This window comes from Hakea prostrata, chromosome 10 (genome assembly GCF_041222555.1).
Source record: "Hakea prostrata isolate BN-2017 chromosome 10, UWA_Hpros_2, whole genome shotgun sequence".
In the NCBI taxonomy this organism is placed as follows: Eukaryota; Viridiplantae; Streptophyta; class Magnoliopsida; order Proteales; family Proteaceae; genus Hakea; species Hakea prostrata.
The window spans coordinates 40283622-40294681 of record NC_142609.1 but is presented as its reverse complement, the minus strand read 5'-3'; the positions used below and the strand labels follow the sequence as shown (position 1 = coordinate 40294681).

Genomic DNA, 11060 nt, shown 5'->3' with positions numbered 1-11060 from the left:
TAGCACCATTTTACTTGGATCAAAATTTTCATTTAAAATATGATTTTCACACGAATGGGCATATGATTTTGTCACATGTCTTTGCTGTATAATAGAATGTAGGATCCAGTCAAGATCTTCTATAGTAATTGGATTGTTTAAACGATTCAATCATGCTTTCTTTAATGAGACAAGTCGCTGGGAATGTTTTCAAAGGTGAATTTGACAAGTGGGCACTGAACCCTTTACCTTACCCTTCACACCCACCTCGAATAAAAAGTTTAATCTGCCCCTCCCTCTTATAAGGCATGGAATTATACATGAACAGAGTATCAGAATGATACTGATATAGTTTTTTTGGATCATTTTGCCCACCCCTGTTCAGACACCATCGATGTGGTATTGGTCAGGTCAATACTTGATATGGCATGGACAATGCAACCAATCTGAGCCCAATAGCTAAACCATTCAATAGGGCACAAGGTGAAGACAGGAAAAATTGAGCCCGTGAGCTCTGCACTTAAAATGGAAGAGGAACTACCAACTACCCTAACAGTTCTGTTCAACTTCCATGACTGAAGTGGTTTTGGATCTGGGTTTCATCCCAAGTTGCTTGTTCTAGTAGTAACTGGTAGGAAAAAAAAACAGAGTATAGGTTGGTGGTGGCCTGGTGGGTCTTCTTTGGTTTGACTTCCACATCAGTTTTTAACTTGTGAGAGCTTAAAGAGCAATGGTGTCACATCTGATCGTGACGTTACTCAACAACACTTTCAAATGCCTACTTGTGATAGCGGAAGCTTTTGAACATCGGACTACCCAACCATGGTCTGAGTATTCTTAAGTCTTAACCCAACTCCGGAATTGGTGAAAATTCTTGTCTGCCTTTTGACTTGTGGGGCAACCCCTGTTTTCATCAGGACATGAGATTAAACAATTGTCTGGTCGTGTAGTGCCTACGCCATCCCGCGCTTCCCACGCATAATACGACACGTGAATGCATAAAAAGGGGAAGAGACAAGATTTAGCATCGAGGACAGTGGAATAAGAATTAGAGGTGTAAATGGATAACCGAAATCCGCTGAATTTGCATCGTATCTATATCTGAATCCATTCGATTATTAATAGGATGTGGATATGGTATTATCCTTTTCTTACCGATTTTTGTCTATCCGATTAAGTAACTTATTTATTTCTTATTTTTATAAATTTTTACGTGAGATATGTGATTTTTTTTAAAGATTTTCTACTAAGATAACTACCAAAGTTGTTAAATTCTTAAATTTCAAACTAGTCTTACAAATAAAATGGTAAATATGTCAACAAGTAATAAAAAACTTGTATTCAATTTATATTCATGTCAATTTAGAAGAATCTAATTAAGAAAATAATTATCTAATTATCATCCTAATCCAACTGAATCTGTCTGAAAATCGATAAGATATAATCCCAATCCGTCCAAATATAATAGGATCTGAATATGGTATTACCACTATCCAATCGGAATTCAATCCATTTACACCCCTAAGTGGATTAATGGTAAACTATGCACTTTACTACGAATTTATCAAATACCCTAAAAGCTAATTATTGATAATGATCTTTCTATCCATTATCTTTATTGCTAAAAGTTTTCTCAAATTAGAGGGCCAAGTGTTGGTATTTTGCACATACACCCTAGGGTATAGGATAGTGCTCCCCTCAAACCCCATATTTAGGATCGAATCGGTCTCTAGTCTACCTTATAAGCAATGCTCAGAAATGGGCCCCATTCCTATTGTATGGTGAAAGGCTACAGTGAGAGCAGAATCCGAACCCAACTTAACCTACTTCAGGTCTACTAGGAGAACTACTTACAAGCCTAGGAGGTCTGCTTGTGGTGTTAATGGGAAAATGGTTCAGGCCTACTAGTACAAATTTGGTCATGTGGGCCATAAATTTAGGCCCATGGGCAGCCCAAATCAAGTTTTGCAAAAGCAAAAGGACATGCAAGGGGACCGTGAAGCAAGAAAATACAATATATCTGGGTTTCAGTATTTTTTTAGATCCATAATGTACACCAAAGAAAGCCTTTTTCTCTGTTAATCCAATTGTGATAATCGATTGCCTCCCTTTAAACTGTGGTCTCTTTGTCTCTCACAGTTGTTTACCTTTAGTCTTCATTGGATTCCCTAATCCTTTGCCAATGAGAAAACACAGAAAGGAGAGGAAGGAATTTCTTCCTTACAGGCTTACAACCCAAAAAGTTCAGAAAAGTAGAACCTCTCTGTCTCTCTGTCCAGCTTTTAGACTTTTATGCAATGAAGGAATCCAAGTGCCCAACAGCTATATGAGAAAATTACTACAAAGAATTGCTGGTAGATGTAAGATGTCCAAGTGTTCTTTGTCATCTTTAAAACAGAGAATCCTTAGGGATAACTTGTAAGTCTGGAAACTAAAGATTCCATTTAAAATTAGTGGGAACTCGATATATATTTCTGCTACCTTCACAGATTCTTGCCCTCCTCATCTGTTAAGAGAACACCTAGAGTTTAATGGCGTCAAACCAAAACCTCAGAGATCTTCAATGGAGTCTTCAAACAATCAAGTCAGAAAGCAAAAACCTGCACAGCATTTCCTTCTATCTTTCCCAACCCGTTTCAAACTGTTACCAGGAAACAGAGAATTCCATGAACATAAACATCTCAAGAGACAAAGACAGCCTCTCATTCTTCTCACAGCTTCTGATAGTCGTAGGGGAAACAAAGACTACCCAAGCATCTCTCCGAAATTTGGAATTTCAGGGAGTTGAATGGGAGCTAAATCAACTTCAATGTCTCCATGCTTTGCTTCAGAAGAGCTTGAACATCAAGCAGATGGTGTTCAGAAGGAACAGATTCAGTAGGGATGGTCTAATGGAACTAGCTGAAATCCTGAAGGGGAATAGAGGAATCAAAGAAGTCATCTTGTCTGAGTCAGCTATTGGATCCACTGGGGCAGGGTTCCTTGCTTCTGCTTTAAAGATGAACGAGACCTTGGAAGAATTGCAGATATGGGAAGACTCAATTGGGTCAAAAGGGGCTGAAGAATTCTCGAAAATGATCGAAGTGAATTCCTCCCTGAAGCTCTTGATAATCCTTGATTCAAGCTTTATCACAGCAGCCCCTTTGATCTCTGCTGTATTAGCAAGAAACAGAGAAATGGAAGTTCATGTCTGGAGTGGAGAAAGTGGAGAAAAAACCACCAAGGTTGTAGAATTTGTACCTGAGAACAGTGCACTTCGCATTTACAGGCTTGACTCATCAGGCTCTTGTAGGATTGCTTGTGCTCTAGGGTGGAACACAACAGTCAGGTCCCTGGACATGACTGGAATTCGGTTGAAATCAAGGTGGGCTAAGGAGTTCCGATGGGTTCTAGAACAGAACCGAAGTCTGAAAGAGGTGAACTTATCAAACACCTGCCTTAAGGACAAGGGAGTTGTCTATGTTGCAGCAGGGCTTTTCAAGAACCAGTGCTTGGAAAGCCTATACCTCGATGGTAATTGGTTTGGTGGAGTAGGAGTTGAATATTTGCTTTGCCCATTGAGTAGGTTCTCAGCTGTACAATACCAAGCAAACACAACACTCACGTCATTAAGTTTCGGAGGAGGGAGAACCAGGATTGGAAGAGATGGGCTCTCTGCAATCTTGCAAATGCTCACAACCAACCAAAGTTTGGTTCGTTTGGGAATTAATAATGATGAAAGCTTCACACCGGAAGATATCATCAGAATCTTTAAAAGCTTGGAGACGAATGCTACTCTGAGATTCTTGTCATTCCAGGGCTGCAAAGGGGTTCGAGGGGAGTTGGTTTTACAGACAATAATGGAGATATTACAAGTAAATCCTTGGATTGAAGATATCGATCTCAACAGGACACCTCTGCAAAATTCTGGTAAAGCTGACATTATATATCAGAAACTAGGCCAGAACGCGAACTTGGAACAAGATACTGATTTACTCAAGGATATGCAATTGATGGCACCTAAGAGTTGCAGAGTGTTCTTCTGTGGGCAAGAATTTGCAGGTAAGCTCTCAATAGTAAACTTGAACTTTGCCTAGTTATAATTAGTTACCAAATTTAGTGATACGTGTAGTTGGTTATGAACGGTTTGTTGAAAACTTCATCTCTCCCATGATTTTGGAAGTTCAATAGGAAAAACACAGATTCATTTAAAGTCTAAATTGCAGGGAAGACTACTCTTTGCAACTCCGTAGCACAAAACTTCACTTCTTCAAAGCTTCCTTACTTGGATCAGGTTAGAACACTGGTGAATCCAGTTGAACAAGCTGTTGTGAAAACAGGTGGAATCAAAATTAAGACTTTCAAAGATGAGGATATCAAGATCTCAGTATGGAATCTTGCGGGTCAGCATGAGTACTATGCCCTCCATGATCTCATGTTCCCCGGGCATGGAAGTGCTTCATTCTTTCTGATCATATCCAGTTTGTTTAAGAAACCGAACAACAGAGAACCTAAGAACCCTGGAGAGATAGAAGAAGACCTCTTGTATTGGCTCAGGTTCATAGTCTCAAACTCGAGAAAAGCCGGGCCACAGTCTATACTACCAAACGTGACAGTAGTTCTCACTCACTTCGACAAAATCATGCAACCTTCAGAAAATTTACAGGTTACCGTACGCTCAATTCAGAGACTAAGAGACAGGTTCCAAGGTTTTGTTGAGTTCTATCCAACCGTATTTACAGTTGATGGAAGATCTACTGGTTCAGTGAGTAAACTTGCTCATCATGTTCGAAAGACGAGCAAGACCATACTCCAAAGAGTTCCTCAGGTTTATGAGCTCTGCAATGATCTAATACAAATTCTCTCAGATTGGAGGTCAGAGAATTTCAACAGGCCAGCACTGAAGTGGAAGGAATTTTGTGACCTGTGTCAGGTTAAGGTTTCAGCATTGAGAATCCGATCAAGGCGCGATAGTGTAGAGAAGGTGGAAACGAGGAGGCGGGCAGTAGCAAAATGTCTTCATCATATTGGTGAAGTGATCCTCTTTGAAGATCTAGGGTATTTAATCCTAGATTATGAGTGGTTCTGTGGGGAGGTTATTGGCCAACTGATCAAATTAGATGTAAGAAGGCAAGGTACAACTGAGAATAATGGGTTCGTAAGCAGAAGAGAACTGGAGAAGATTCTTAAAGCTAGTTTACAGAGTCACATCCCAGGAATGGGCTCAAAGGTTTTTGAGAATTTGGAGGCCAGTGATCTTGTCAAAATGATGCAGAAACTGGAATTATGTTATGAACAAGACCCTGGGGACCCGAACTCTCTACTTCTGATTCCTTCTATTCTTGAAGAGGGTAGGGGAAGAACACAACGATGGCAGATAAGCACACCTAACTGCACTTATGTGGGGAGGCACCTTGAGTGTGTTGATTCAAGCCACATGTTTCTCACACCAGGCTTCTTTCCTCGTTTGCAGGTAAATAGCCTCCATTGCATTTTGATTTTTTTCTTTTCTCATATCTTGATTCTATACTCCAATTGTGTTCAGTGAATTCAACCACCACAAGTATTTTATTTCAAAATTAGGAAACCATGCTAAGTTGATCAGGTCAATGGATTTAGTTCAGGTGATCAGTGATGGAATTAGTTGCCGCAGACACCCGAGGCCTTATCATCACTGACTCACTCATTCCAGATCAAAAAAATTCTCATTTTTAGTAGTGAAAAAGAACCACATCCAGATCAGATCGCATCCACATGGACTTTTTCATTTCAAAGATTAAGTCATCAGTCACGTATTCAACCTCTAAGAACATTGCATCCACATGACTCTTTTTCGTTTCAGTGGAGGAAGTCATCAGTCAGATATTCAACCTCTAAGAACTTTTAATACAATCTTGAAATAGCAATAAAGAATAGGAGAGATCTTTGAAAATTGAGTCAATAATCCAACTGTTCTCAAAAGGGCCTATTCATGGTGTTGAAATATCATAATGTGACAAAAGATAAATTTCAATTGAAAATTTCTTGAGCCACAAAAGAACAAATTGGTAGGTTGCTTGTTTTATGGGATTAAGGGTTTCTGTCTTCTCTTTGTCACTTTGTGACTACCTTTCGGCATTTTTTAAAGATATATTACATTCCAAGTTGCTTGGCTTCAAGCTTCAAAGTAGGTGCAGTTTTTCACCAAGACTTCAAATGAAAGGCTAATTTATATTACCCAGGAACCGTTTCTTTGAAGGAATCTAGTGCCTGTAATAATTCTAAAATAGAAACTGTACACCCCGATCTCATTCACTTGCCAGATATACTAACTCTTTTCTTCTCCCCCAAACCTCATCTGCTTTGTGAAGGTGCATCTCCATAACAAGATTGTTGGATCAATGAATCAGCATGGAGCAACTTACAGTCTGGAGAAGTACCTCATTTCAATAACCATAAATGGCATTTATGTTAGAGTGGAACTTGGAGGACAGATGGGATACTTCATTGATGTCCTTGCATGCTCCACAAAGAATCCTACAGAAACTCTAAAACTATTTAGGGAGCTCATAATCCCAACAATCCAGAGTCTCTGCCATGGAGTGACCTTGACTGAGAATATTCTCCGGCCAGAATGTGTGAAACATTTGACACCTCCCAGATACAGGAAAACACAGTTCGTGCCTCTCCAACAGCTAAAACATGCACTGCTCTCAGTTCCTGCAGAAAGCATGTATGATTATCAGCATACATGGAGTTCAGTATCAGATGGAGGAAAACCCATTTTAGGAGCTGGGTTTGCCTATGCCAGGGATCTCCTATCGGACGATGAATTCCGAGAAGTACTGCACCGGCGATATAATGACCTCTACCATCTTGCTATGGAACTGGCAGTCACACCAGAAAATGATCCAGACCCTAATTCAGCAGCAGGTAATGAACCAGATGGCACAGTGGAACCAACATTGGCTGGAATTGCCAAGGGTGTTGAGGCAGTGCTTCAGAGGCTGAAGATAATTGAACAGGAAATCAGAGACGTAAAACAGGAGATACAAGGGCTGCGATATTATGAGCACAGATTATTGATTGAGCTTCATCGCAAAGTGAATTACCTTGTGAATTACAATGTTCAATTAGAAGAAAGAAAATTGCCACACATGTTTTACTTTGTAAAAGCAGATAACTACTCCAGAAGACTAGTTACCAGCATATTTTCTGGCATGTCTGCACTGCGTCTTCAAATGTTATGTGAATACAGAGGAGAAATGCATGTCGTCGAAGATCAGATGGGCTGTGATCTGCTGCAAGTTGATAACAGTGCTGTAAAGTGCTTGGTTCCATATATGAAGAAATTCATGACACTGTTAACCTTTGCTCTGAAGATAGGAGCTCATTTAGCAGCAGGGATGGGAGAGTTGATACCCGACTTGAGCAGGGAAGTAGCTCATCTTGTGGACTCTTCACTTCACTATGGGGCACCTGGGGCGGGGGCAGCCGGGGCAATGGCAGCTGGAGCAATGGGGGCTGCAGCTATTGGACGAATGCAGAGTGGAAGAAGACAAAGAGGTGGAGAAAACTCTAGGGACTTCCAACAAAATTTAAAAATGGCTCAGCAATGGCTTGTGGATTTCCTGAAGGATCAAGGATGCATAACAGGAAGACAAATTGCTGAGAAGTTTGGACTCTGGAGAGTGAGATACATAGACGATGGGCAGATTGCATGGATTTGCAGGAGACATTTGCAAATAAGAGCACATGAAGTAACTGAAGTGCCTATCTGAAAGAGAGGGAAGGGCAAGGCAACAAGTCCGTTAAAAGAACCTCAGTTCTGCCTCCTCATCTCTCAGGCTTTATTTAGATACGTATTTCAATAATCAGAATTCCAAGTCTGTTAGCCAAATGAGAGAAAGATCTAAAGGGAGTAGGATTAACTTGCATCCACTTTGTTGTATCCTCAGCTTTAAATATGTAAGATAAAGAGTAAAGCTCATTATCTCTTTATGCTTTGCAAATCCAAGTCTGATTTCTCTCTTGCATTTTCCATGTCATAGCTTATACCCTAAAAACATTCTTGATCCATGCTATAGAATTTTGACAAGCATAACTTGGGTTAAACGTTTCTGGATTGGAAAAGAAAACAATTCAGATATGCAAAAGTAACCAAATCACTAGAAAAAGGCAGGAAAGATGATGATAAGACTAATGAAATACATAGGAACTGCATAAGAACAATGTAACACCACATACAAAGTGTTCTTTCCCAGTCATCTCTGAAGTATTCCAGCACACAAAAGTAAAGTTCCACTACAAACTGAAGTACAAAGCTTGCTTACTAGCTACTACTATTAGTGTTTGCTTCTAAAATCTAAGTCACCTGTGTGCCCATCAAACTGACCCAAGAGAGAGTTCAGAAGAAAGCCCTACTCCCATAGAACACTTTGGAGCCAGTGCCCTTCGATGTTGGTGATTTCAGATCAGAGTTGGACTTGGGAGTTGCAGTTCCCAATTTGGTAGTATCGTTGTCAATGTCCAGTGGGAGTTTCATCTTTGCCAAAGACTCTGTAAATTGCTGCATGCTTTTCATGTACATGTCCACAATATCCTGCTGCACCACCGTTGGCTGTTCAATGTTTACACTGACCAGGGGTTTTGAAGCTTTCTTGCTTGGCACTCCATTAGAGGTCTCACTATCAGCCTCTCCAACATCGGTTCCTTTCTCTTTTGAAGGAGATTGGTGTCCTTCATCTGCAGATTTACCAGTCCCTGGAGTATCAGGAACTGATTCGAAACTTTTAGGAATTGAAGCAGAGGGAGATCCATTAGTTGAAACGCTACTCGGTGGAGTATCACTCTTTTGAACTTCAAGGGAATCCAGGCTACCCGTTGAGAAGCTTTCCACAACATGAGCACCATCATCAATGTTGGAAGTAAGGTGGTTGTCAGTCTCTGAAGTGGCCAAACTCTCAGAGCTCTGGGAATCGAGGGGGCTACATGGGATTCCATAATACTCAGAAACCATCCTCTGGTTTTCATTGACGATCTTAGGATCTGGGAACTCGATCTTATCGAATTCAGTGGTGATTGAATCTACTATTTCGGAATCTGGCACAGTAGCAGCTTTAGAATTAGCAGAGGCCACTGGAGAAGGGATCGCCATGACATCTGGTGATGCTCCACTGTAGGAAATCGCCAGTTCGACAAACCCAGCTGGAGAATGGAAGAGATCAGTGGAAGACAGAATGAACTCTTGTGCCAGCTTCCCATTACCCACAAGAACATCAGACAGAGGCACCAATGCGAAACCCAGCAACTGATCTCCAAGATAGTTCTTAACCCTGCTTAGCATCCAGACCTCACATTTCAGAGATGACTCTAAAGTTCGAACTTTAAGCTGTAGAGTATCATTGAAGACTGGGTTCTTTCCTCCACCGTTTATGATCTTGGTAGAAACAGTAGTTTCAGGGTCACTCGTCAGACAAAGCTTGGCATAGACATCTTGCTTGTGGTATATGCAGATGTTCTGGATATCCCTGGCTTGATGTACATAAACTTCAAGAACACCGATGAAGCCTTCTGAATCTGCTACTATGCCTCCCTTTTCATGGACTCCATTCCCACCTGATAAGTTGCCGGAATTCTGAAGGGTAAGTCCTCGCATCTGGTTAAAGGGCTCTCCAACGACAGCAGAGTTGTCGAAAAGAGACACGAACGACTGTGAGGATGCCATGGTCACTAACCAAACCCTAAATTACAAATTCCAAAATCCAACACTTGAACAGCAGAAACCTAGACTAGAATCAAAGATTCTACTCAAGACTCCCAAGTAATTGGTGAAAACCAACACTGAAGACCTTTAGCTACGAAAGAAACAGAGTACAAGTTCTGAAGAAGAAGAAGCCAAGAACTCTCAACAATAATAAGAGTTTGAAGGGTTTTCAACTTTCAAAGTGAATTGGTTCAGAACCCAGATCCCGAGCTTAAAAGTAAATCAAAACCCCTATCACAGTAGTAGCAGACACGAACAGAATCCGATAAAGACTACAATATTTCTGTTGATTGAAACTTTAGCAGAATCCAAGGGAGTGAAATAGGGGAAAGAGGAAAGACAACACACAGTAACCTAGATAGTACTAGAAGCAATAATCGATAAAGTTAAATGTTAAACCATTCGAAATCTACAGATTTTAAAGTAGAAAGCAGAAGAGGGTGGTAAAAGGAAAAAAGAAGAAACTGGGAAGAAAGAAAAGTTCAATTTCGAGAAGGTGAGAAAGATTGTTTCTTTTCCACTTTGCACCCAAAGTCAAACCGATTTCAGAAGAATTCGTGAGGATTTGGATATGGGTTCCTATCCAGAAAAATATGTCTCTGATTAGTTCGTCAATCGAGGCGTCTTTGAAGCAGCAGTGGATGTGAATCTGAAAGAAGCTAACTCTATGCTCTTCTAACTGAACCTGCAAATTAGAATTAAAACAAAAGTAAATAAAACACAAAACTATAAAAATGAAACTTGAAGAGGATATTTTTTTGTAATCCCAAGAAGGTCTGGAACCTTAAATCTTTGTCTTTACTCTCTGCTCACATTTATAAATGGAAAGGAATGGAATGGAATGGAAGGCCACTATAGCTTCATTTTTTTACTATTCTTATGTTCATTGGAAAAGGCATCCACCTTTACTAATCCCTCAGCTACACTTCCCACATGAAAATATCCCACGGGTACAATGTATGATATATTTTTTCATTTCATTCAAACGAAAAAATGTAAATGTAAAAGCTACCATAAGGTTGTAGTCAAAAGTGTGCGAAAACTAGTGCGAATAAACTTTAATTCAAAAAAAGAAAAAAATTTTATTAAAAGTTAAGTCTTGATGAGTTATTTATAGAAATGCAAACCAATAGAATTCAGTTCAGATACATACACTACTATCCAATAATTATCCGATCAGATCAATTATCTAATTAATGATCAGATCAATTCCCATACTTCAGTGAGTGTCAAAATATCACTTAATGAGTTACCATTTAAATTTATATATACTACATTTTAAGGGTCTGTTTGGTTACATGAGTCTGACGATTTCAAGTATCTATAAATTTTAAATTTATAGATTTTAAATTTATGG

The 11060-nt window shown here is 39.8% G+C and overlaps 2 protein-coding genes across 2 annotated transcripts; one reads left to right on the top strand and one right to left on the bottom strand.

The window, feature by feature from the left end:
• Window positions 1–2106: 2106 nt before the first annotated feature.
• On the top strand, window positions 2107–7947 carry LOC149002932 (tornado 1). The gene is made up of 3 exons (XM_089136973.1): window positions 2107–4020; window positions 4185–5431; window positions 6309–7947. Exons 1-3 carry the CDS (start codon window positions 2511–2513, stop codon window positions 7716–7718), a joined length of 4167 nt encoding a protein of 1388 aa, XP_088993099.1. The 5' UTR covers window positions 2107–2510; the 3' UTR covers window positions 7719–7947.
• Window positions 7948–8092: 145 nt separating this feature from the next.
• On the bottom strand, window positions 8093–10526 carry LOC149002931 (Calcium-dependent lipid-binding (CaLB domain) family protein). The gene has a single exon (XM_089136974.1). The coding sequence runs from the start codon at window positions 9662–9664 to the stop codon at window positions 8345–8347; it is 1320 nt and encodes a 439-aa protein (XP_088993100.1). The 5' UTR covers window positions 9665–10526; the 3' UTR covers window positions 8093–8344.
• Between the last annotated feature and the right edge of the window lie 534 nt (window positions 10527–11060).

Coding starts and splice junctions, on each gene's coding strand:
- LOC149002931 (XM_089136974.1), bottom strand. CDS start 9,664: ATGGCATCCTCACAGTCGTTCGTGTCTCTTTTCGACAACTCTGCTGTC.
- LOC149002932 (XM_089136973.1), top strand. CDS start 2,511: ATGGCGTCAAACCAAAACCTCAGAGATCTTCAATGGAGTCTTCAAACA. Junction 4,021..4,184: donor CTGTGGGCAAGAATTTGCAG/GTAAGCTCTCAA, acceptor TCTAAATTGCAG/GGAAGACTACTCTTTGCAAC. Junction 5,432..6,308: donor GCTTCTTTCCTCGTTTGCAG/GTAAATAGCCTC, acceptor TGCTTTGTGAAG/GTGCATCTCCATAACAAGAT.